At 41.5% G+C, this 27093-nt stretch overlaps 2 protein-coding genes across 2 annotated transcripts in view; one reads left to right on the forward strand and one right to left on the reverse strand.

The window, feature by feature from the left end:
• Positions 1-9649, forward strand: part of LIX1 (limb and CNS expressed 1) — a 46286-nt gene extending 36637 nt beyond the window's left edge. The window contains exons 5-6 of the mRNA XM_008144520.3: positions 7148-7225; positions 9126-9649. Of these exons, the coding sequence (XP_008142742.1) occupies positions 7148-7225; positions 9126-9413 (366 nt within the window). The 3' untranslated portion in view covers positions 9414-9649. The remainder of the gene's footprint in view (positions 1-7147; positions 7226-9125) is intronic.
• LNPEP (leucyl and cystinyl aminopeptidase) overlaps positions 1-27093 on the reverse strand; it is a 192168-nt gene that overhangs the window by 50025 nt on the left and 115050 nt on the right. The window lies entirely within an intron of this gene.

A 27093-nucleotide genomic window follows, 5' to 3' on the forward strand; every position in this document is an offset into this window, starting at 1 on the left:
GGCCTTCTCACCTCTGAATCTGCTTCCTCATTTGCATATAAATCAGGGAGCATAATAGCAGTGGCATTTCCTCACAGTACCATTATGAGGATCAAAAGGGACCATGTAGAAAGAGTCCAGGGCAGTTGCTGGCATGTTGTAAATGCTCAGTGAAGATTAACAAACCTTATTATATAACTTTCTGAAGAAGGACTGCTTTATGCCGGAGGCTCCTGGGTAGATTCCTTTGACAATTTTATATAAACTAAAGGTTTCAGATGAGGACAGGGTAGCTTCCCTGCATGAACATTTCAGGATCCTTGCTGTAGAATAAAAAGGTGGGACTATAGCCGAAACCGGTTTGGCTCAGTGGATAGAGCGTCGGCCTGCGGACTGAAGTGTCCCGGGTTCGATTCCGGTCAAGGGCATGTACCTTGGTTGCGGGCACATCCCCAGTGGGGGGTGTGCAGGAGGCAGCTGATCGATGTTTCTAACTATCTCTCTCTCTTCCTCTCTGTAAAAAATCAATAAAATATATTTTAAAAAAAAAAAGGTGGGACTATAAAGGGTACTTCTCCTTACCCCCAGTAACAATCTAAAGTCAAACAGAAAAAAATAATAAAGGGAGGATCATAACACAGTAGAGAGAACACAAACTTTTAAAGACTTGTATGTGAAGCTGGCTCTACCACTTTCTGCCTGTGAACTGAACTATTGTGAGGTTCAGCTTTCCATGTGTAAAATAAGAATTATAATGCCCATTGTATAGGATTTTTGTGGGACTTACATAATATGACATTTATAAAGTGTCTAGCACAGTGATTTTCTCAAAGAACCTCATTTTTAAAAGTTTCTCCCCTCTCAACCCAGACAAAAAATATATAGAATGAATATTGCCTGCCTCAGTACTTAGTAGCTTGTATATGATTTAGTATTTATTTTCAGAAAATCAAGAATGATTTTTTTTTTCATTTTAAACGAATATTTATTGACTCCATATTAAATGGGACATGTTTAAGGAATGTACCCCCTCTGCCTGTGGACAGTTCCCTGCACTGTACCGCTGGGTACATCCTATAGCTCACTGGTCTTGTACAATTATTCGCACTCCTATAATGGAATAGCAGGCTTGTGCAGAAGCTCAGAATCTTCTTAGACAGTTGTGGTTAGCAGAGCCAAGATCACAGCCAATGGAGAATCTGCCTCATTTTAAACGAGCGCTGAGGTGACCTCATCGCTTTCCGTGGAGGTGCTGGGCTCCTCTGGCGCTATAGTGATGGGCTCTTCCAAATAATCACCAGTGACTTTCACTGTGGCCTCCTCAGTGGCTTCTTCCACAGAGCTGGAGGTGTTTGATTCCACGTCGTAGACCATTCCCAAACCTGTGTATTCTCTAAGTAATCCTCAGTGGTCCACTCTGCACTACCAGTGAGGTCTAGGGACGTAGGCGACTCTGGGTCAGTGGTTGGTGTTAGTTCAGCCTGTAATTCTGAGTCACTGGAAACGTCTGTGTCTGAGTCAACGTCCACGTGCGGGAGTATCGAGGGAAGAAGCAGACAGAGAGGATGCGGGCTCCTTGATCACGGTGTGGGCTGGGAGCAGCAGGGAGTGCAGGAGGCTAGGGAAGGTGGGGAGGCAGGTGGCACGCCCTCAGTGCCAGGAATGATTTTTGAATGCCATTGAGGTAGTCTGCCAAAGATGGGAGGCAAGATTTTCTCTTTTAATTCTTAAAATTCCATCCAAGTACTATGCAAGGCTATACTAACCACCTTTCAGTAATACTTCAATTGCCTTGGTATAGGCTGTGTTTCTTGTGTGGTCTATGTAGTAAGACATTTAAATATGTGAAATAATTATAATCATGCTGGAAATGCTTCATAAATTCACAGAGGGGAGGCTGGGGACAGGATGGGGGACAGAGGAAGGAAGAGGAAGATGTGAGGACAGGGAAAATCCAAAATCCCTCTCCCCAGTAGGGATGCTGGCAACCCAGGAGGAGGGCCTGGAGCACAGACATCCCTTTCTTTCCCACCAGCTCTATTGCCTGCAGGGCCTGCACATTCCTTGGTGGCCAGGCTTAAATGCATCGGCTTGTTTCTGCACATGATGGGAATTGACCACAGCCGACCCAGCAGTCAGTACCCCTGGTGGGTAATAGATGTGTGCTTACCCATAGATGACTACACCGTATAAAAACAAGGCTGGTGTCTCCTGACTGCCCGCAGGCTTTCCAGGGGCGCTGTCAAGGAGGCAGGGCGCAGAGGAAACCTGATAGGCTTCTGCTTACCTTCACTTGGGAGGGAAGCCTGGATGCCTGTTTTGAGGTAGCCTTGCCTTAGAGAAAACTGCCTGATGTTTGGGGGGAGGGATGGTAACAGCACTAGCCACTGGGTCTTGTCAAGGTCAGGTTCGAGGCAGACTTTGACTGACGCCGGTTAATATATTTATTCTGCAGCCTAATGCAATCCAAGGACGAGTTGTTTATTTACATCTTTGCTAAATTCTCCAGGTTGCTTTTTAAAACCTCATCTCATAAACAAATTTCCTTTTAAATCCATTCTCTTGGGTGGGGAGATGGTGCCCACCTGTTTTTCAAGTTCTCCATTTATAGTGTTTGTTTTTCTTATTTCTGATGAATCACAGAACCAAGCCAGTCTCCCAGACGTAGTTCCAGAGAGAAACAGTGTGCATTCCCCCCGCCCCTCCCCGCAAAGCAGCTGAAGGGCCAGTGTTTCTACCAGGAAGCACTGTGAGGACAGAGCCCAGTTGTAGTTGGTTAAAATGGAATGAATGACAAAATGAACCAAGAAAGCTGTAAATTTTCCCTGAAGAGAAAAAAAAACCACACAAGGCTTGATTTTTCCACTTTATTTTAATTTTACTTTGCTGATCAGGACTAACTACATAATTTATGGGGCCCATGGCAAAATGAAAATGCAGGGCCTTTTGTTAAAAAACTAAGAATTTCAAGGCAGTGGATCATTACACCAAGCTCAAGGTCCTAGGTGACTGCACAGATCACAAGCTCACAAAGCTGGCCTTGACCATGAGACAGACCCATGAGAAGGGTCCAGACTAGGTGAGAAGAGTTAGGCACTCATTTCAGGCATTTAAAGGAGTGTCAAAAAACTCAGTAATCAAGATGAGTAGTAGTTTAACACAACGCTGCATAAAGTCAAAACGTGCAAAAATTCATGACAAACAAAATATCAAAATTTTAAATAATGACAGAATTTTAAATAAAAGACCCTGAACTTGCATGACTCACCTTAAACTTGCTTCACTCACCTAACCCTAGTCCCAACCCAACCTTTAGGCCAGCTGCTTGTTTCTCTCTCGGGATGCCCAGACTCCCCAGGTTCTAGATCAGTCCACAGAACAGATCCCGTGAGGAAAAGTCCTGTGAGGAGCAGGACAGAGAGCTCATTGAACAGGCTTCCCTTAAAGGGACAGAACTTCGACAGGTAGAATACAAGTCTGGAAGACCAGGCAGTAAGGAATCCTGGTGAAAGGAGGGAGCAGCCCTCTCCTAGCCAGTCTGCAGTAATGCCAGGATTTCCGATGGAATGAATCAATGGGAGGCACACAAAGATTTCCTGGGTTGAGCCTAGAGCTCATGCAGCTTCAGGAAGATCTGAAGATAGTGAATTTGGTCTTATGAGGGGAAATAAAGAATTGGGACTATCTGCATAATGATAGCAAGATTAATATGTCTATGAGGAGGGCAAGACTTAGGTGGGAACATAATGGAAGAAGGCAGAAAGAAGGTCATCTTCCCTGAAGGACTTTAGAAACAAGAGCAACATTTGAGGAAGAGGTGCTTGTGTTACTTGAAGAGAAAAAAAAAAAATGCTTGGTGATGGATCAGAAATTTAGATAAACCAGAGCGGGTGAGGAGGATGACCCTCATCCTACAGGCAGAGACAGTTCAAGTCTGGGGGTTTTTGAGAGATGTAGGTTGCCAAGGTATGTAAGAAAGGTCTCTGGTTCTGTTTGCAGCAGAATTTGTGGGTTCTAAAGTCTTAGGGGGATTGCCATATGGAATGACAGGAATTGATTGGGAAAGGGGGTTTGTGTAGAGATAAGAATGAGAGCCTTGTAGGCCTTGGAGGAAGGATGTGTTATCAAGGCCACAGTTGTCAGAACATGGAATAAGACCCCTGTTAGCAATAGGCTATTCCTCAGACTGTGCTACCAGAGAGTAAGGACAATGCCAGCAGGGCTAGTGGAAGCCACAGAATAAACTCAGTGTATCTTCTGGGTTGTCAACTTTACATGAAGACTGGGGGTGGGGAGCGCAGGTGGAGGAGTGGAGGTGGTATTTATTTTCTTTTTTAAAAAAAATAAACATATACCTGGCCGGGTAGCTTTGGTTAAAGCATCATCCCAATACTTCAAGGTTGTGGGTTCGATCCCCAGTCAGGACACATACAAGAATCAACCAATGAGTGCATAAGTAAGTGGACAACAAATAGATGTCTCTCTCTCTCTCTCTCTCTCTCTCTCTCTCTCTCTCTCTCTCTCAATAAAAGATAAACATATACCATAGAATATAAAATTCAAGTGGAGAGTTAAGATAAAACATGAAACAAAATGTCTTATTTGTAAATATTGGCCCTCCTGTAACACCACAGAGACTGTTTCATATCAGGACACAGAGTGTTCCTATTCATCTGTCTGGCTGTGAACTATTCAGTGAGTAGATTTGAAGGTAAGTTGGGAAGGGCAGCACAAATCCATCTTTCTCAGTCGCTTGGATTTCTTTGATAAAAAGCACAGTGGTGAGCGAGGTTAGGCAACACTTGGTTGTGGTTCTAGAACAAAACACTCTCACTTTTCCAAATGAGCACGGTGATGTGACGGAGTGAACATCTGGAGCGGGGCAGGGAGAAGCGGAGGCGGGCAGGCGCGAGAGGAGCAGCCTCCCTGGCCCTGGACCCAGGGCCCGGGCCGGCGGCGGGCTCTGTGCTTGGGGCAGGAGTAATTCTGCCGGTTTCCACGTCGGATTTTAATGAATGAAAACAGATAGTTTTGCTTTTACTGAGGTCTCTGGGGGTGCTTACTGTGTAGAAGAACAAAATCCCAAACTGGATCCAAACTGAAGAAACACATTACATTCTAATGGCAATTTCCAACATGTTAATAGTGCTATTTGCTCTTCTGCTTACCTTATAGCTTTAAAATTTACCCAATAATCCTAAAATGTCTGAAATCCCAGAATGACTTTGTGCCTCCTGGTTTTCATAATGAAAAGTTTTTTTATTATGAGGTAAAGACAGTGAAAGTCAGCTTTTTTGAATGGGCAGTTAGACATCTGTCTAAATGTAAGGTTTTCATAACTGGTTTTCATGACCAGGAAGTTCCTTAATTGTGTTGTTATTTCCTGATCATTATAAGGTTGTGGTTTGTGGTATTATAATCCACAATAAACGTGTCTCTGACCAAAAAGAAAAGAAATGCAGATAACTTCAGTGGAAGACTGCCAGCTCTAATCACATTAGAAAAATAACATCATCAGCACGTTTATTCCCTTTAGCTTGCCCTTGATACCGTGCAGGGCAAGGATGAAGCTCATAGAAAGTGCAATGCTGTGCTCAGCACTGGCCATTGGAAACTGTGGGTATAATTTTTTTAATCTTTATTGCTAAAAGATTTACGTATGTCCCCTTTTCCCCCCCATCAATCCCATCCAGCCACCCCCACCTCCCACCCCAAGCCCTCACCATGGTGGGTGTATTTTAATGTCAGTTCCACTGTATTGTTCATATTTTAAGGAATTTTCTTAACTGAATTTATAAATTTGGGAGTATTTTTACAGTATTTATAGTTTGCCTATTATATGTTTTATATTTATTTTTTAGTCCCGATTTTTTAAATTTAATTTTTTCTTTAATATGTAATGTTGTCACATGATTCAAAACTCAAAAGGTGCAAAAGGATGTCAGAGGAAGTTCTCCCTCCCACTCCAGTCCCCAGGCATCCCTGTTCTCTCCCAGGGGCAACTAATGTCACCCGATTCTTTTGTATCTTTTCAGAACTCTTCTAGGCATTTACAAGCAAATATTTATGGAGATCTCTTATTCCATTTTTATCAACTAGTAGCACACAGTATACAGGTTGTGCACTTGGCTTTTATTTTATTTTAACAATACATCACAGAGATTCTTTACGTTAGAACCTAGAGAGCCTCCCCATCCTTTCTTTATGACTGCACCGTATTCCGTGGTGTGGATGTATTATAGGGGAGGAAAAGTAATTTTCCCTGAACACTTCTGAGTTCTTAGCTAAGACTCCTGTAATAAAAGACAGATTAACAAGAGAAAAACACGTTTATTGACATGTATGCCCCGTGTATACATGAAAAAGACCCAGGGAAAAATGACTACATCCTGAGGTGGCATAGAATTCAGGATTAAATGCCATCATAATAGAGAAAGAGGAAGGGGATGTAGGCTTCTTAGGGAAAGTAGGTAACTTGAAAGAAAGATGAACGGGCACTTAGAAGAATAAATGTGACAAAGCCTGTGTGGGTGTGGTGTGGACTTCCAGTTTCCTCTTCTATGATGAGTCCGCCTTCCCGGGTTAGTGAAACGCCCAGGAGGGGATTTATGACAACCAGGTGCCTTTTGGAGGATGTGTCTTAGACAGATAAGAGGAGCTCAGAGAGACCCTCTCTCTCTATTTGCTGTTTTTTAAGTGCCTTCAGCTCAAATTAATCAATATACCAAAGTGGCATATTTTGTGGTGTCATGTCCTAAATTCATATTTTGGGTGGCATATTCTGCTGCCCTTCAATGCTTTATTAAGCTATTCATTTAAAAATGAACATTTGAGATATTTCCAGTCTCAGGCTATTTCACAAATTGCGATGCCTATAAAGTATTCTCTGATGCACTGGTCTATTTAGGTAATTTTTAACGTTGAAAGATATTTATACATTATTAAGCCATTTTGTTGTGCAAATATGGATATAGCAGGAAAGAGAAGGAAGAATGCTCCAGGAGCCTGGGACTCCGGTGTTTGAAAGTCTCAAAGTGTCCTGACTATCTTTTGTGTCCTGTTTCCCTGACAGAGTTGGGGGTCAGAGTCACGCCCTGCTCAGCTCTCACTGAGGCACTTTTTTCACGTTTCTGCTTTGAGACTAATGACAGGTGTTTGGGTTTTGTAGGAGCTGATGACCATTTTCCAACTACTACACTGGAATGGGAGCCTAAAAGCCCTTCGCGAAACGAAGTGTTCCCGACAGGTGAGGTTTTACCATCCAGAATGGCCTTGTGTTGTACAGACAGATCAGATGGCCATGATGTCTCTAGGAGGTTTCCTTTATTTGGACTTTTTCCTGTTAAATTTGGTGCTTTGTTTATTGAGTAAGAGCAGAGGACACATGAATAAATACACATAACTATCCTATATAATAAAAGGGTAATATCCAAATTGACCCTAATGGCAGAACGACCAGAACGACCGCTCAACCAGTCACTATGAGGTGCACTGACCACCTCTCAGTTCCTTTCCCTAGCCGGCAGGCTCTGATCGCCCGATGGCGAGTGGGGAACCAGGGGTGGGTGGTGGCAGGGGGTGGGGCCGGCTGTGAGAAGCCGGGGAAGATGGCCCTGATCTCAGGCCAGGCCTAGAGACTATACCCGCACACGAATTTTGTGTGTCAGGCCTCTAGTGTGTATGTATATATAACAGGCCAGTTGTGTCAGGCACTGACCAAATATGCATACTGAGAACATTGACTAGGCATAGGACTGATTTAGATATTTGTACTGAATGATGCCAAACAAAGGGATCATTGAGACAGACTTGATTTCTAAGGCAACTGTGAAATACATTCCATGTACCTGCCCTGCCTGTTAGAGTGTGTGCCCTCCTCCGCTCTGCAGTGCGGAAGGAAACCTGAGAGTGCACCACGTGGGGACCTCCGCAGTGAGGGGAGGTAAAGTTGACGATAGCAGGACTTTTCTCACAGCCACCAAAAGTCCCCAATGGGCAACAGAAATGCTTGTAAAAGTGGGCAGGCTGCCATCCAATCACCCCCACTTTTTGGTTTGGAAATTTCTTCTTTATTTTTAGAGACAGGGTCTCACTATTTCTTTGCTACCTATGAGAAGCACCCTCTCCCCCCCCCCCCCCCCCCCGTTTTTTAAAGGCAAAGGCAAACTCCTTCCTGTGTACTTAATGGTTTTCACCCACTATCCTCCAAGATTTATCCTTCCTTTATCCACCGTTAGACTTTGAAAGATGGGAGTTTATTTTTAAGAGTTTGCTAACAGGAACTTGCATGAGGAACAAAGCCTCTACTAGTCAGCAAGATGAGGTGGATGTAAGCATTACCATGCACTGCGGCCCCAGGAGCTTTTAGTTGTTCTTTGCGTAGAAAGTCTGGCTTTCAAAATGTCAAGGATGGAAAAGAAATGAGTAGCTGACAATGGCTTTGGTTATTTTTCCTTTTCCTTTGATTTTACAAAAGGCCTTTGAAATATCCGGGGTTCGTTATAAACACTTTTCCATGATTGTTTTTAATTTGTTAAGGTCATAAATAAATACCATATGTTCCTGAAAATAAAAATAAGCAATGCATTCACTCCACAAGATCTTCTTAAAGTGTCTCCATCAAACCTACACATGATGTTACAATGCATCGGCAAATTTTTCACACGAGAATTGACAGTTAGTGACTAATTTTTAGTTGTTTACAGAAGTAAGAGACCATGTACATGAAGGTACCATTATGATATCAATAATGATAATGCCTACATTCCATGATACGTTTTAAAAGTTGTTACCGTCATTTCTGTGAGCGATTTAGACTGTCATCTTCCTTATGCCAGCAGCACACTTCCTACCGAGGTCAGACCTCTATTTTGTGAATGTTACTGAGTCTTCCTGGTGTTAGTGTTTTGACTCAACCTGGAGTAACTTTGCTTTGCTGCACCAGCTTAGTCCTTCATTTTCTGTAAGCAGTACGGCATGGGACTGGGCGACAGTTTGGGAACATCAAAGAGGCCTAGTGGTTGGTAAGACCTTCGTGGATGTGGAGGAGGGGTGGAGGCAGAGGAAAAGAGGCGCCGGGAGGCCATGAACACAGGTGCCTTTGGTGCTCTTTGCTGACACTCAGGACCTTGTCTCTTGGCCCCCAGGAAGTCATCTCCTACTATTCCCAGTATTCGCTGGATGAAAAGATGCGCAGCCACATGGCCCTGGACTGGATCATGAAGGAGCGGGAGTCACCAGGAATTCTGTCCCAAGAGCTACGAATGGCTCTGAGGGAGCTGGAGGAAGCCAGGAAAGCAGGACAAGAACTGCGGTTTTACAAAGAGAAGAAAGAAATCCTGAGTTTAGCCCTGACTCAGATCTACAGCGATCCTGACACTTCCTCACCCAGTGATGACCAGCTGAGCCTCACGGCCCTCTGTGGCTATCACTAGCAAGGCCAGGGCCCAAGTACCAGAGGCTGGCAGAGGCCAGACTCTAGCATCAGGAAGCTGATTGAAGGAGGTTATCAGCGGCTTTAGTCCCTATAGCTAATACCTGAAGGCTGTACTAATCCTCTCCACCCATTCCATTCACAGAATCTGAGAGCAGCCAGGCCCTTTTAGGATACAGTGTTTTTCATCACTCTCACAGTAGTTCTACCTCAGAAGGAAAGGACGGAGACAGGTGGTTTGAAACATATTTGCAAGGGCCTGCTCCAGCCTAAGGGCTGGTTGACATGTGACTTGCTAGATTATATATATGTTGTTTCAAAGAATGGGTCAGGGTAGCATCCCCCCAAGGAACATCAGTCAGGACTGGGGGTGAGGGAAAGCATGATAGCAATTTTCATTAAATAAAAAACATGGATTGGAATTAAATAAAAACGTGGATTGTTTTTAAAAAATATTCAAAGTTCAGGATTTCTTTCTAAACTTTGTAAGCTAAAAGAGCGTACACTCTACTGGCTGTAATCCAAAATCACAAGGGGGGATTTCATCTGGACATCCCACTGTCAAAGATCTTGAAATGGTAATAGTATGAAACTACTGAAAAAAAATTAATGTGGTTTAAAATGCTCTTGTGATAATTTTTTTTTAAATCCACACTCTTCCATATGGGGATAAATATCACTTACAGTAGAACCCTCAAGAAGAATTCCTCAAGAATTAACATTCAATTTTTATGAGTTCTGCAATCAGTCATGTTCATTTATAATTTGCAAATAGATAACTTGAATTGATTTGTTTTTATTTTTGCCACCACAGTCATATATCTATAATGGAGAAAGTTATTGGCATTTTAAAGGTTGAAACATTTTGAAGAAATCATTAGCATTTAATGATGTTTGCTTTGATTAGTTTCTCATGCATTAGAGAGAAGAAATCTTTAGCGGCCTTTGTTGTTGTTCAAGAACATAAGCCACCAGTAGCTCAATTTATTGTCATTTTTAAGTTTAAATGACTGGACTCTTCTTTAAAGAAGGTTGAGACATTGCCACTTCTCTTTGAAAAGGGCTTGGGTCAAACAACTGATTAGAAAACCAAAAGAAAATACACACTAAATTTTAGATGATCACTCAAATTTAAAAATGGCAGCAGTGACAATTTTAAACATGTAGGTATTTCCATATCTGACATGAAAAGGATTATCTTGCATTGAGTCCAATAATTCAAATGAAAGAAAACTATTTTCTCAATCTTAAATAAAATTTCTTTTTCTTCTTATTTAGGCAAATGCAAACTAACTTTCCTGAAAGCTAAAACTGTTATTATTACTTTAAGCTTACAAAAAATATGATACTTTGGCCTTATATCTAAATATGTACAAAAATATTTAGCACTCCTTAAATCCCCATGAAAACTACTGTATGCTGGTAATATATTTTGGAATTAGCCATAATAATAAAAATTAACTTCACATATTACATTTCCCACACTAGAGGAAAATTTACCGACATATCTGCCCGACACTAATGTTTTGAAAAGGTGAGAATATATAGTATTATATAAATTTTATTTAAAAATTATTGTTTTAACAAAAATTGCATTCCTCCCCAGAATGAGGCTAAATGTCACTCACCTAGAAGAAAACTTTATTCTCTTATATTCCCAAAAAGGAATTAGAGTTAGTGTTTGCACGTTGACTATATTTTGAGGAAACTTTTTCTATCTAAAGTAATTTTTTATCAAGTCATCACTCTACCATTTGAGAAAAGCCGCCATTTCGATGTTGAGTGCAATTAAAGGGAGGCCCACCTTTACTGCATTTGCAGCCTTTGACATGACCCCCTCAAGCTGACACTATCTAATTAGATGCAGGAACAGGAATCAGCTAGGAAAATATCAAATTTACTTTCTGCCTATAATCAGAAAACTGTGTCCACTATCAGTTTTTCCGGGCTGATCAACACTGCCCCCTCTTCCTGGAATGGCATGGAAGCTACAGCAAAAGAAACAAGACTTCGGTTCCCTGCCACTGCTGGTCCCTCCAATGCTCATTTAGAGCAAATCAACTTGAGCTAAGACATCATGGCTGTCAGTAACTCACAGAAACCTCTATAATCCTGGCCCAGAGAAGAGCAGAGCTGAAGAGCACATGTAATATTGTTTTTCCTTGTCTACATCCTGTTATCAATAGCACACTGCATTGAAGGGGATCAGAGTGAAGGGTGCTCAATTTAAGTATATGGAGCTCTGGGTCCTAACCTTTTGTGGTTATAAACCCTTTGAAAGTCTGATAAAAGCTATGGACCTTCTTCTAGGAAAAACAGAACCAAGTGTATACATTTAAAATTAGACGAACAGTTTCAGAGAGTATGTGAACCTCCCCAAATTTCCATAGATTTCTCTTTCCGAGAAGCCCCAATTTACAACTCAATTTGAACAGGTGCTCACAATCTCATAAACTTTTCAGCAAAAATCTAACCTAGCTCAGACATCCCCCTGTGGAGCCTATTTCTAAGATAAATGCCATCATCCTTAAATATAAAGTTGCACTGTATTTAGACAAAAGATAAGTTTAATTTTCACAAAATCCAAACATACCCAATTGTTACAAAAAACAAACATAGCTTAAACTAGCTGCTGGTGTGAGATATCAGAATATAACAGATTTAATAAAGTCATTGTTCCTCTAGTGATCAGAATTCAGATGGCCATTTGTTCAAAAGCTATAGTCCACTGATAACATTTGCTATTAAAATCATTCACCTATTTCTAGCAATAGATATTCTTGAAAAATTGTATCTACATCAACCATGAATCTGATCAGCTAGGTCTCAGGAAAAAGAGAAAGAAAGCATAAAGGTTTAACACTTTCCTGTTTCTTTAGGGAAAGCTTTTAAAGCTTACAGGTGTTGTAAGTGACTTTATCTCTGAAATACTTCAGAGAATTATGACTTATACCATGCTATGCCTTTCTTTCTTGCTAAAGGACAAAGGAAGTCATACTAAGAATATTTTCATTACCCTTGACTATGTTCTTAGGTAACCGCTATTCAAAATACTACCTTTTATATATTGTTGATATTTTTTTGTTTTGCCTTGAAGAAATGCAAATATCAAGAATTCTTCTATGGTGTCCATCATGTTAAAGAGGTAATAGAAGATTGTTTTTAGCCAGGGCTCTAGGAAAACAAAAGTCATTTTCCCTACCACAGTGGTTCTCATCTTTAGCTGCACGTTAGAATTACCCAAGGAGCTTTTAAAAAACCCTAAATGTCCAGGCCGTACCCAATCCAATGAAACCAGACTCTCTGGAAGGGGGGCCCAGGCATCAGTATTTGTTAAAGCTCCCCAGGGAGTTCTAATGTGCAGTGATGCTGAGAACCAATGCTCTGCCCAGGAAGTGCTGGCTCAGAGGCCGGTGGCCTCGCTAGTGGGAGCTATTACTTACTTGGCTTTGGCCCAAACTCAAATGTTGGGCTCTTCTGAGCCAGGTAAAAGCAAATCCTTTTGCTTGGTTAAGAGACTCTCCTGGAGCCCAGAACTAAAGCAGGGCAAGTGCCTACACACACACACACACACACACACACACACACACACACACACACACACACTTTATTTTTGCAGGTAAACCAGATTCTTCCCCAGGGCCCAGGTTTCTTTCTTAAATATGATACATGAACTAACTGCACCAGAATCAGGGTCCAAGTTTAAAAGTACAAGTTCCTGGGCACATACTCCAGACCTGCTGACCAAATTCCAGGGGAGGGTCTGGATTATTTACCACCTCACCAGGTGTTTCTGATCATATTTAAACTTGAGCTCTTGTGGCCTAAAACTACCTAGCACTTTCTTTACTAGCCAGCACCCTCCTGCCCTTCTGACATAACTAGCCTCTTGGGGGCGTGGTCACAGGAAGGAGTAAAGGAGAGAGGGGAAGGTTGCCTCTGGCCTCCTAGGAGCTAGGAAGAAGCAGGAGGGCAGAGATATGGCTGCCTTTTCTCTCCCCAGAGAGCAGCTCCCACTCTTTTTATCACTTTGTCCCCAATATTTGGAATTATTTTTAATCCCTTATAGGAAACCATGAAAATATCTGTTAGCTCATGGTTACAGCCCCTTTTTAAACCTTACTAAGCCCTGTGAGCCTCTCTTCCTGGGAACAAAGTAGGTGGAGGGAAAGGGGAGCAGAAGCTTCCTTCTGAGAGTTGTTGATTCTCTAGCAACTGTTCCCACGTGAAAGTCCCAGGTATCTATATGTAGGCAGCTCCCAGTTTTAGCAGCAAGTAGGCTCCACAAGTCCACTTGTGAGTCAGTTGGTTGTTCACCCCTGAGGAGGCATCTTTATACAGGAACAAGGTCATAAATGGTGGCAAATTTCCCAGACTAGCCTATGTAAGCAAGAAGTATTGATCTATGGGACCTAACCCAGGTCCAGGCTGTGACTGAGCAGAGGAGGGGAGAACAGGGGGCAGCTGTGGGTCTAGGGCACAGTATTGAAAGACCTCCCTGGCGGCATATTCTGTCTCAAACCGCTTCTCCAGAGAGTCCCTTATTTTCTCTTTGTCTCTCATAGATTACCCACTGCCATCACTTGTTGCTTCTTCTGATCACGGTTTCTTTTACTTTCTGACTTACTAAAGAAGAGGTGACTTTTTTTTTATGCCTTTACTACAAATCTTTGAAAATTTCTAAGAGTTGTTATCCCTGGAGACAGGAACATTCACGTGACCTACAAATGACCGCTACTAAGCTCTCTGTAGGCTGTTTCCACCAGGCCCTATGGGGAGAGACAGGGGCACATGGAGCAGGCTGACTGTCAAGCTGGCCCTGGAACCGGTCTTGCTCACCCGTACCGCTGTCTGCCTGCTTCTTCCGTGTTCTCATTTGGCTCCACATGACACAACCCCATCTTGGTCACAGCTGCCCCATAGCTCGCCAGTTCCGGGTAATCTGGCTCAAAATCACAAACTGGCCTGATCAGTCTGTTCCTCTCAGGAATGTGAACGAGCAACATGGAAGGAATTTTCCAGTTCAAACTGGGAGCTGAACCTAGAAGAGTCAACTTCATGAATACTGTGTCTGTGCAGCCTGAAGGGATGAGGCAGTAGGAACCAGAAGCCCGCAGGGTGGTAGAGAGGAAGCTAATGGGTTCAGATAGCAGATGCAGAGACAAGCAGAGACGCAGGAGGTGAGAGCAGGAGGCTCAGAAGGGGATGGTGAGAGCTGCTGGCCCAAGTGACCTGCAATAATTTCACTCATTCTTCCCCTGAGTGGGTCACACACCTGGCAACCATAGAAATCTCACTTTCCTCATTGCAGAGAAAAATCACATTAGCTCATTCAGAACTTTTCATCCTGTAAGAATAGACCAAAAATACTGCAAACGGAGGAACCTCGAGTGATAGAAATGCTGCTAAGAAAACTAGATTGAGAACTGGTGACAGAGTTAAGTGTTCCCCCTCTCACTGCCCCTCCCACTCTAATGTAAGGTCTCACCCGTCAGGAGTCCTTCCCAACTCTGAAACACACTTATGTATTATGTGCTAACCATCTTGTCCTTGCTCCCCTACACAGATTTTTCTATGTCCTTATGTTCCATAGGAGGTATGGCCACAGAGGGAAAATAGAATTTTATTTTTAGAAGCACAGAATTCATAACCTCAAATAATTGTTGTCTTAAAAAACTATTCTCCTGGCTGGTTGAGCATCAACCTATGAACCGGGAGGTCACAGTTCGATTCCTAGTCAGGGCACATGCCTGGGCTCGATCCCCAGTGAGGGCATGCGGGAGGCAGCCGATCAATGACTCTCTCTCATCATGGATGTTTCTATCTCTCTCTCCCTCTTCCTTCCTCCCAGAAATCAATAAAAAATATTTTTTTAAAAAAATAACAAAACTAAGAAAACAAAACAAAAACTAGTCACTTTGGGAAACTAACGTCATGCTCTGACAATGCTGAGTGCCGTTTTTGCCAAAGACATTCCTGTCACAAGCTCCTCCTTGCAAATGGCCCTCTGATCCTGTGTGAACAAAGAAAGAAAAGTCGTCTCTCTTTTGTGGCTGAGAGCACCTTGCCATCCTGAACTGACTGGTCTATTTCAGCACCTCGACTATAAGGCCTAATCCTTAGCCTGCACTCAATGAATGTTTCTTGGGTAGAAATTTGTCATCAGTGTCTTGGGGCTTCTTACTCCTTGCTTGGTGAGTTAATTCATTCACCAGACCTGGCTCTGTTCTACAGGATTCGTCGGGACTCACTTAGTTGTAAGGTAGACACGCAAATCAAACTTACTAGGCAAAAGGGAGTTTATTTACTCGTGACACAAAAGCGTCCCAGGACAGCTTTTGCTCCACGTACATCTGGGTCCAGAAGCACACACCAGGAGTTGATCTCTCTCATCCTGCAGATGTATACATATGTGCACATACATGTGCACCGTTGCTTATTTCTCAAATCTGCTTGCTTTTGCATTAAGTACATTTTTGGGCAGGCCCTCCCCTTGGAGCAGCAAGACGGTGGCCAGCAGTTTCATGCTTACATCACAGCAGAATGAGAAATTCTCTTCCCAATAGTTCAAATCTGGGATAGTTTTTTTCTCCGAGTACATCTGGATCTAGAAGCACAAACCAGGACTTGATCTAACCATTCTGGATCCCAACACTCAAATTCTAGAATTAAGTGGTGGTCAAGTCAGCCCACCCAAAAAACTTAGACCTGGGGGTGAGGGGGAGTGCGGTGCGGGGAGGGGCATAGTCACCTGAGGTAAATACAGGCTCCATTACCAAAATGGGGAAAACGTGATCATTTTCCAAGACATTTTTAAAACTATTTCTCCTTCAGAGCCTTCAGAAATGGAATGAACAATAGAAGAAATGCAGTCTCCCCAACCATTAGTTGAGGAAAAGATCTTTGGGTAAGCAACAAACAACAGATGTCCACTATGCATGCATGGTACCATTTCCAAAAATCAAATCTACCCTCAGAGGACAAATGCTGTGACTATTAAGGATGTTCAAAAGAATATTCTTCCCTGAGGGGAAGTCCAAAAGTGTTCCCAGACAAGTCACATCCTGGAGTAAGTGTCCAGGTTCTCTGAGGACGGGGGACAGCACTCATGAGTATGTAAGAGCTCCCTGTGCGGAGAAGCCTGATCACCTGCATTGCTCTGCAGTCACACTTCATATATCTTCCGTGCTGATGAATTGCTGCTGTGCAAGGGAGTCAGGAAATTTCCTCCAGTCTATTTCTGGTGGGCCCTGGCTTCCATTATCAGTGGCTGCTAATGCCCCTTAATAGAAAAGAAAACACTTGATCCCAACAATTGAAAAGGGTTGTGGCAAAACTGGGCAGTTCAATAGCCTGGATAGTTTATTTATCCTTCCTTATGACTGAGTGACTTACACACCTAACCATGCTCCACTCTGGCCCATGAGCCATGACGCAGGCAGTCACAGAATGATTTTGGAAAGAACTTACTCTGAGCCAATCTATTGTGGTTCTCCCAGCTATTTTCATGTTTCCATGCAGTGATTTGTTAGATGCTGTCTGAGAGTAAATAGGCAGTAACTAGTGCAAAATTCATAGGGAAATATTGAAAACACAGGTGACCCAATGAAATAACAGGAGAATTGAAAGTCAACCTGAAACTGTAATAAATCAAAACTAAAAAGTAGAAGCTATCTTACCCTTTTCGTTAATCTGTTCTCAAAGGATTATTTATCTAGTTATTGTGGCTACTTAGATTTTTTTAAAAAATGTTCTTTTGGTCACAAGGCCATCTAAACAAATAAATCCAATAAGTGGGGGAGGGTATTTCAATTCTCTTAGAGTCTGAAACATTTTCTCTGAAACAATGAATCACATCAATGTTTGATTAAGACTGGGTCCATCCATTAAAGCAGTGAACTCAATGAAGACAAGTCTCCTTCCTGCTGCCTTTCATCCAGAGCAGTTGTGTTGGCGTCATGTTTTGCATCCTCTTTATTTCACAGAAATCCAAGGACAGGACGCCGTGTCCCAGTCACCAGTTCTGTGAAAAGCCTGGGGGCTCAGCTCTCACTCTGCTGCGAAGAGGCTTCAACAGGCTGCATCTCGCCGCCTGGGCAACTTCGTCCCAGGTGCTGCAGGTGTCACACACGTTGACAGGAGGATTTACAGGCTCTCAAATAAAAGGTCTAAACACACACACACACACACACACACACACACACACACTGTCCATTTCTAAAGGCAGTTTCTATTTGCCCTATCGTTAGAAGAGGGGAATGCCAGAGTTAAAGAAGGAACTGGGTTAAGGAAAGGACTTGGGGAAAGGTGGGAGCAAGTCCACAGAGGATTAATCCTGCCCAACAGCAAACAGCCACTTGCTTCAGCCCCTCCCACGCTAACTCCCCCTCATTTTTCCTTTTCACCCGAGGAACGGGAACGAGGAACGAGTCCTGAATTCAGTCTTCAGTTTCCCCTCATTTGTTGTTTATATTCATATTGGATTCATTTCATTCAAATTACTCTTAATTCACACTTGAAAGTTAAAGTTCTGTGAGAAGTAATGGAAGGCAATTGACTTTGTGGTAAGGAAGGCCTCATTTACATTGAATCCCAGTAAAGCTACATTTTGCTCCAGACTGTCTTTCTTTATAACAAACAAGCTTCTTATATCCTAACGGCATCAGAAAGGCGTCACCTTTTATGTTTCTGGGGAATCTAGGATAACAGTGTCTGTGCCAAACAATGTGATTTCCGTGCTAGAAGTTTGAGGTCTGCCCCCGTTCCCACACCAGGCTGGAGAACAGGGCTTTGTGGGGTTTTTTGGCAGTTCCCCTGTAAATTGTGGGACTTTCCTCCTCCACTTAAGAGGAGGATAGTCTCCGGAATCTACACACACAGGATGAAGGGCCTACTTCCTTTAGCCCAGAAAATGAAGGCAGGTTTTTCAGTTTTGAGAAAGATTCGAGCTCAACAGGCAATTTATAAAAAAAGAAATTCTATTTTCAATCTCACTACTTACCAAACAAGAATATTTCCACCAATCAGACTGGCAAAAAATACAGGATTCTACATCCACCATTGGTGAGTTTGTGAGGAAATGGATATTCTCACACTGTTTTGACGAGAATGTAAATCAATGCAGCCTTTTCTGTAGTCGATGCTATGAAAATGCGGTATGTTCTGCCCCGATCACCCAGCATGTTTCACTTCTACAAATTCATTCTGTGGGAACATTTTTACAAATGTTCAAAGCTATGTACTAAAGTATGTTCTTTATTTTATTGCTTCTAATAGTAAACTTTGGAATGCTCACCGGTAGCAGACTAGTTAGTTTCATGATGCATCTCTCACTGCCCTGTCCAATACGGTAGCCACTCGCCACGTGTGGCTACTGAGCACTTGACCTGTGGCTAGTCTGTCTTGAGTACACACTGGATTTTGAAGATTTATATTTCAAAAAGTAAAATATCTCTGATCATTTTTATATTGATTGCAGGTTGAAGAGATAACATTGTAGATATATTGAGCTAAACATATTATTAAAATTAATTTTAACTATTATTTTTTACCTTTCTAATGTGGCTACTAGGATATATAATATTGAATATGTCACTCATATTTGAACCTCACATTATATTTCTCTTAGCCAGCATTGACCTGTATTATGTACTAGTCATTAAAAGAAGGTAAATCTCTATGTACAGATATAAAAAGATACAATATAGATTAATTGAAAAATAATTTTCAAAGCAATACATAAATTGCAAATACATTTGCTTTTGTTTTTTAAAAAAAATTTAAGTATTAACCTCTGAACCAGGAAGTTGCAGTTTGATTCCTGGTCAGGGCACATACCTGGGTTGCCGGCTAGATCCTCAGTGGGGGATGTGCAAGGCAGCTGATCAATGATTTTCTCTCATCATTGATCTTTCTCCCTACCTCCCTGAAATCAATAAAAATATACATTTTAAAAATCTATAATAATAAAAGCAAAATATTCTAATTAGACTGGACAATCTTCTGGACAAAGCCGGAGGAAGCCCGGGGCCCTGGGTGCCAGAGGGAAGCTGGTGCTGGCAGCAGAAGGAAGGAAGGCCTGCTCTTGCATGAATTTCATGCATTGGGCCTCTATTTAAGTATAAAAAAACAAATTTGGAGGAATATGCCCTAACTATTGTTGGAGAAGTGGGGATTGGGGATGAAGGAGAAAATTTTTTTTTACATTATGTCTTTTAAGTCGCAGTTAATGTACATTGAAGGGCTGAGGGGAAATAAAATGTAAAGCTAAAAATTAAAAACAAAATCAAAGGAGAAAAAAAAAACAACATTATAGTTTTAGTCTTTCATGTTTGTTGACATCTACATATGTGTTTGTATTGCCTTGGCATTCATTGGCTATGAAAATCTCTTTTGATGATATATTGCAAAGCCTGAAATTTTTTCCTACTAGAATGATATATGCTTTTTACTATTACTATTTGTCATTTGTTTTTACCCTAGTAAAGGAAATAGAAAAAATTAAAAGTAGACAAAATTTCTTGTCCTGGTAATAAACAGCAAATCAGATTTCAGTTTATGAAGAATCCAGTTCTTGCAATTTTCCTTCAGGGTTGACAACAGTGGACACAAGATTAAAATCCATGCGCACCTCAACATCTGATGCTCCAAGTGCCAAAAGGAAGTCCTGGTTGAAAACATCTCAAGCTGGGAAGGTTGTTAACATTTTATTAAAGTAAATTTAGAGGAGGGAAATTATTTAATAAACATTAAACTACTTTAAAATATATATTTACATATCTCTAAGATGTGTTCATATTATTCTGTGTTCTATTTAGTCATTTAATAATATGTATTACCCAATTTCCCAAATTTATCTTGAGTAGTATTTCAGCATATTAAATGACAAGTTTATTTACTCTTCAGGAGAATTTTTATTATCTTTATTAGCAACACTCTGAACATACTTAAATTAATTTTTAAAATATGATTTATTTTCTCTAAGTGCAGCTCCTCTGAGTATTCCCGAACTCTTTTTTAAAATTATTTTGAGGACATTTTTACGACAGATTTTTACTCTAAGTGGCCTCAACTCTTTTTCTGAAACCAAATGAGTAAACGTTTTTTACTGTGTTTCTTTTTTTACTAAAAGGGAAATTAACTTGACAAATGGTTTGAATATTTTAAAATCCTTAACACATAAAAATACTTAATACACATTACCAGATTACTCACCAAAATTAGAAAACCCATTACTATGGTGTAATGTATGTGGTCCAATTGTCCCACAATGCCACCTTCCACGTTTTTAAGCTTTAGAATTATTGTTCTGCTATGTCAAACCTATAAATGCACTCCACCACACACACACAAAAAAAGTGTTATATTTCAAAAGCAGACCTGTTATCTGACCCAAGGATCTACTCAGGTAAGAAACTTTATTCTTTGTCTTCAATTTTTCGATTTTCACTAATAAATTTTACTCAAATAAGGAAAAACCTGGGAATGTTTAGAGATGCTTAGAGATAGGAGGCAATTATATAGAAGGAATGCATGTTTTTACAAAGTGACTGTTATCGTCACTGTTAAACACAAAAATATACAAGGAGCAAAGGGAAAGTGTGTGATTCCGATGAACAAATCAAGATTAGCAGCAACTTTATACAAAGATGAAGAAGGCATAGCCCTTGTAGAAAGTGGCTATATAAATACGTTATAATAAATCCCCCTGCCTCTGCTATATCTGCCAAATGACGAATTCATACAAACATGTTCTAGTTCTCTGTTTATGAAAAGTGTATCTTAAAATACGCAAACCAGTCTCTGAGTCTCCCGCACATCCCTTCACTGCCGTACACTGGAACTAGGGTTTGTTGCCACCCAAATGAAGGAGAGATGCAAAGACATGCACATATTAACTTCTGCAGGTCCCATCCCCTGGAGGACAGCTCCGCTCCTCACAACCGGCTGCAGCAGAGGAACACTTGAAGCTTGTAAACGTCCCATTCACATGGTACTAGTGCTTCCCTTTCCCTTTCTCGGTGCCTTTCCTCCTCGCACCAATCCACTTGGTTAGGCCACTGAATACTTCTGTTTCTATTTTTCGGTTCCTACAAAACTATTATGTTATGTTTTGGAATCATGTAATACAGATGTTTCATATTCTGTAACAGCCCTTGTGTGTTCTTCCCCATTTATATATAACGTCCCCTCTGACTACCAAGGAAAGAGATGGGGGGCCCGAAAGAAGAAAGGGGCCCAAAAAGAGAAAGGCTCACGTGGTGCCCATGTGCCCATCTACACTGAGGATGTCTTGAACCAGCGTATCCTTCAACAAGTGAGCGCCTTCGTCCCCACAACAGAAGCCCTGACAAAGCCCACTGGCATGGCAGGAGAGCCGGGGCGCACAGCTGTAACGCCTCCCTGTCAGCACAGAGGTACAGTTTGCGGGAAAGGTGAAGTCTTAAATCTGTTACCACCAAGGAACAAAGACAACTGTGAGAATTTCCTCCCACTCTCCTCTCTGGTTTCCCCTGCTACAAATGAGCTATGCTTCTCTGATTAATTAGACCTGGAGCACTTAAAACAAAAGTGTTTTCTATAGTTAGGAGAGTTATTCCAGTTTACCCAAGTAATGAGAGAGCTTCAACAGTCTGAGGCCTGAGCAGTTCAAATTGAGCAAACCCTGGCAGAAGGAAATCTGAGAGATTTTCTGTCAGCAGAGGATGTTCATTTCTCAGCAGATTTTACTTTATGCAAATATTTTCTAGCATATGAACTAAATGTCATTATCTGTCTGCACAATAACCTATATAATCCTCCTCTTTACTATCGAAATTATTATTTGTGTATATACTTGCAGAAGAGATTCTACTACCTGAACACTTGAAGGAATTGATTATATTAATAAAGATGGAGATGATTTTAAAAGACATATTTAGGTCAAATTGAAAACAAATAATCTATTTCATTTAATGATAGACTAATAAGGGAGGAAAACTAGATTAAAAAGCAAGAATGATCAAATAATCATCTATAACTTAGTTCTACAGTATCATAAAACATCATTAATTCAGATTGAGCTCATTTTAAATGTATGATATATGAATGTTTAGTGTCTCTTATTATAATCTACTTATATTTTCCCAATTAGACACAGTTAGAGATTCTTGTATGAATCTATTTTGTATATCCTTCATATGTACCTATTCTCCTGCCCAACTAAGTTGCCACATAATGACACACTTGTTAATCATGGCAAATCTAGAGTCTACAATGCACATCTTAAAATTAATTGGTAAGTAACCTTATTTTATGTGTAGAATACATTTTACAAAAAAATACATATATGCCTTTATTTGGATTCCTGATTTTAAGAGTACCTGCATGGTCCTTTTATATTGGTCCATTTGTTTAGGTCCAAATCAGTGATACAAATACAGTTCCTGGTTTAGTAAGTCTGGGGTGGAGCCCACGATTCTGTATTTATAACAAGTTCCCATACTGCTGACCTGAGAATAATATTTGGAACAGGAATGTTGTCAACTATGACCTTGTCAAATCTCACGTTCCTGGGCTGGTCATGGTACATGGGCCTTGCTATTAGTCATCTAGCACAAATGTAAGCTGTGCAGGAAATAACATTAAGATGCCTGTGAAGATTTGATGTGATCATCTGAATCTTACTCTGACAATGATTAGCAACATTTAGTGGCCCGTTAAAATTCCTTGGAATCTTAAGACTTGTGTGAGTGGCTGGTCTCCTGTCAAACCCATTCCCATCATCAGTGGAGAGAAGCAGGGTTACATAATAATTTCAGTCCTTTCCGATTCATTTCACACAGCTGTGCTCAAGAACTCAGAGGACTTAGAAGCCAGTGTAAAAATACGCTTCTGTCCTCTGGGAGACATTGTACTCAAAGCTACTGATATAACCTCAACCTCTCAGGACCAGGGCCCAGGAGCTGCTGTTGGCTAACAACTGTGCTTTTGAAGCCAGCACACAAGAGAAAGAAAACATCTTGCAAAAACTCAGGAGCACCATGGGCCTATGGCTAGCACTAAAGAAACGAAAATATTTTTCTTAATACATATTCATGGAGCTAAAGTACATGATTAGTGCCACGTGATTTCAAATTAATTCTCATATTTTAATTCTCACAACTATCCAGTGAGGTAACTTTCCTATCCCTGTTTTTTAAGTGGAAAAAAAAATGAGGTTTGAGAGTTTTCCATGACTTACCCAAGGTCACACAGATAATATAAAGTAGATCTGGGACTTGGCTTCAAGCCCAGTGTGTTCTCTCCACTATAAAACCTTGAAGTCATATCAGTACCCAGGACCTAGACAGTCAGCTGGACTTAGATTTGCATCCCAGCTCTTGCACTTACTGGCACATAACCACAGGCAAGTTGGTTACGTTTTTTAAGACTCAGTTTTTAAATATTCAAATTGGGAATAATAGCCCCCTTTCAGTTTTTTTGTGCAGATTAAATAAGATTCATTTAACCAGATTAATTTTAGGACCTTGAGAATTATGTATGGCACATAACAAGTGCCGGATAAATCACAGCATTAAAAAGAAAATCTTATAGTCGCATCAAAATTACCAGAGCCAAGAAGACTTACTAAAACCTCAGGTTGGGCTAAGAGTGCACACACTCCTTCCTAGTCTCCTATCTTAACTCAGAGTTCCTCATACCTCTGTATTAATATAGATGATGTTTTATTTATTTTAAATATATATTTTTATTGATTTCAGAGAGGAAGGGAGAGGGAGATAGAAACATCAATGATGAGAGAAAATCATTGATTGGCTGCCTCCTGCATGCCCCCCACTGGGAACCGAGCCGGCAACCCAGGCATATGCCTTGACCGGAATCGAACCCGCAACCCTTCAGTCTGCAGGCCGACACTCTATCCACTGAGCCAAGCCGGCTAGGGCAAGATGATGTTTTATTAAAGTGACCTACTTATGTGATCTATTTACCTTCCATCTATAAACCCCACCATGTCTTATTCATATGTGTACCTCCAGTCCTAACACAGTCTCTGGAACATGGAAGGCATGCAATTCATGTATGTTGACAAATTATAGCACAATAGAAGAGAATTTTAAACTGAGCGGCAAACTAACTCAAGAAAGTCAGCACGTTCCTCTGGAGTCTGGCTGAAAGGTCCTATTTATTGAATAATACAGTGACAGGCACACAAACAAAACTTATTCTCATGGAAGGAGCTCAAAATACAGTGGGAAGCCAAGCGTGTGCACAGTGACAATATAACAGGATCATGCTCCAACAGTGACACAGGGAAGATTCGATGGGAAAGCAGAAGCGGCAGGTCTAGGGAGGATTAAGGAAGGAAGTTCAGCTGAAGCTGAGCTGTCTTGAAGAGTAAGCAGGAATTTGCAAGGCAGAATGTAGGTGTGGAATAAGAAAAGTGTATCAATGGAAACATTGTGCAAAGACAGAGAGATAGGAGAAAGCATGGAGCTTTAGAAGATAACAAATATTTCAAGGTTATTGCTCATGAATATCTCCTCTATCAAATGTGAGCTTCCCCAAAAGCAAAAATCCTGATTTCCTACCTAACCTATTATAAGTATTTAATGGCATATAGTAGATATTCCAGAAATAATGATCGAATGAAATAAATAAATGAATAGATCAGTGAAAATACTTCATACCTACAGTTAAGCTAGAGTAAGAAGACCCGTCATGTATTGGCTCACACATTACTATGGTATTTTCAGTGTTTTAAATCAACAAAAGCCTAGACTCAACCCCAAGTTTCCAGAGAATGCATTTACACCTATATAAATCACTTAGTCATCTGGCCTCTGCATGGGCTACTATAACACAGTACCATAGACAGGGAGGCTTAAAAAACAGAAATTTATTCTCTCATGGTTCTGGAGGCTGGATGTCTCGAGTGAAGGTGCTGGTAGATTCTGTGCCTGGCGAGAGCCCTCTTCCTAGTTTGTAGATGGCCACCTTCTTGCTGTGTCCTCACGTGGCCAAGAAAGGAAGCTCTGGTGTCTCTTCTTCTTATAAGAGCACTAATCCCCTCATGGGTCCCACCCCCAAATCCTCATCTAAACCTCCCACCCTGGCCGGTGTGGCTCAGTTGGTTGGGCATTGTTCCAAGCACTGAAAGGTTGTAGGTGAGATCCCTGGTCAGGGCATACGCGTGGGTTGTGGGCTCAATCCCTGGTAGAGGGTGTGCAAGAGGCAGCCAGTCGATGTTTCTCTCTCACATCGATGTTTCTCTCTCTCCCTCTCCTTTCCTCTCACTCTAAAACCAATAAAAAACAACCACCTAATGAGAATGACATTGTTGTGGTCCTTGTGATGTTACTATCTCACACGTGCTTGCAGGCTCTTCGTTTCTGTACAACATGGCATCTGCCTTTTCCTCTTCTCCTGCTCTATTGTTCTGGGTGTGATGTCTTCTGTGGCTGCTGCTACCAAAGGATTGACAGTCCCGCCAAAAATGGTAATGCCACCAGTGATGGCCACACCAGCCAAAGGCACAACTGCTCCTCCCAATGCCAGGAAAGTCAGGCCAGCAAAGAGACAGGCCTGCTCCTGTACCTTCTCAGTTTAGACTGAGGGTGGTCCCTCTGGCTGTCCAGGCTCTCCGGGCCTCTTCCCTGCTCACACAGCAACGCCAGAATGTCTCTCTACCCCTCAGGCTGCAAAGCTGTGCCAATTTGAGCTCTGGCCGCCTCAGTAGACATTCAGGAAATAGCTCTTCTGGTTTTTACTCAATATTCTTGAAATCTGTCTTCCAAAGACAGAGGCATGAGTCCACACTGGTGCTGAATATTAAACACCTCTCTTCAACACTGATCTGTTGACTTTGGATCAAAGCTCTTCCTAACCTGTCTTTTCTATTAGAGGAGACTTGTTTACCTTCCTGAGCCATCCAGATTGTGGCTGAATCCTGTGCAAACTCAACTGGCTCAAGTTGGGATTCCCGCTACAAGAAGCTCCTTGCAGGCCAAGTCCATACTTCTCTTGTGCTCTTTATACTCCACTCTATTATCCTGGACAAATATTAATGCTTGATCATAGTTCCTAAATTAAAAACTGGTGGCATAAGGACGCATGGTGTTTATGCATTACTGGAAAATAAAAGTGACTCCTTAAAAATACTACGTGTTTCAGTTCTATTGCAAGCAGCCTGATGCTGTATGCCTCGCTCAATACTAGTACTGCGTCTGGATGCAGCCAGGCCTCTATAAATGCATATTAAATAAGCAGCTATTTTAAAGTTTCCTGCGAACCAAAACAAGTAAATCTCACCTGTGGAGGGTGTGGGCCACGATCTCAGAAGAATGACTGTGAAGACTTCCAGTACATAAAAAACTGAACGTTAAAGACAATGGTGTTCTCTTCCCCATTGGTAGCCTTAAGAAGGAAACGTGATATGGCATGAAAGACAATAGAAAGGGAACAAAGCAAAGTACTAGATGGTTTTCAACCATGCTTCCCCTTACTCAGCCCTGCTTCTCTCCTGGCAATTTCTTGAACATTCCAGGAGTGTTCCCCTCTCAGGACCTTTGCCGTTGCTGTTCCTCTGCCTGGAATACACTTGTCTCAGATAATTCACAGGGGCTGCTTCCTGGCTTCACTCAGTCTCTGATGTACCCGTGGCCTTTTCCGGCTATGCTTTTTTTTTTTTTAATTGATTTCAG

Source organism: Eptesicus fuscus, chromosome 4, assembly GCF_027574615.1.
Source record: "Eptesicus fuscus isolate TK198812 chromosome 4, DD_ASM_mEF_20220401, whole genome shotgun sequence".
NCBI lineage: Eukaryota > Metazoa > Chordata > Mammalia > Chiroptera > Vespertilionidae > Eptesicus > Eptesicus fuscus.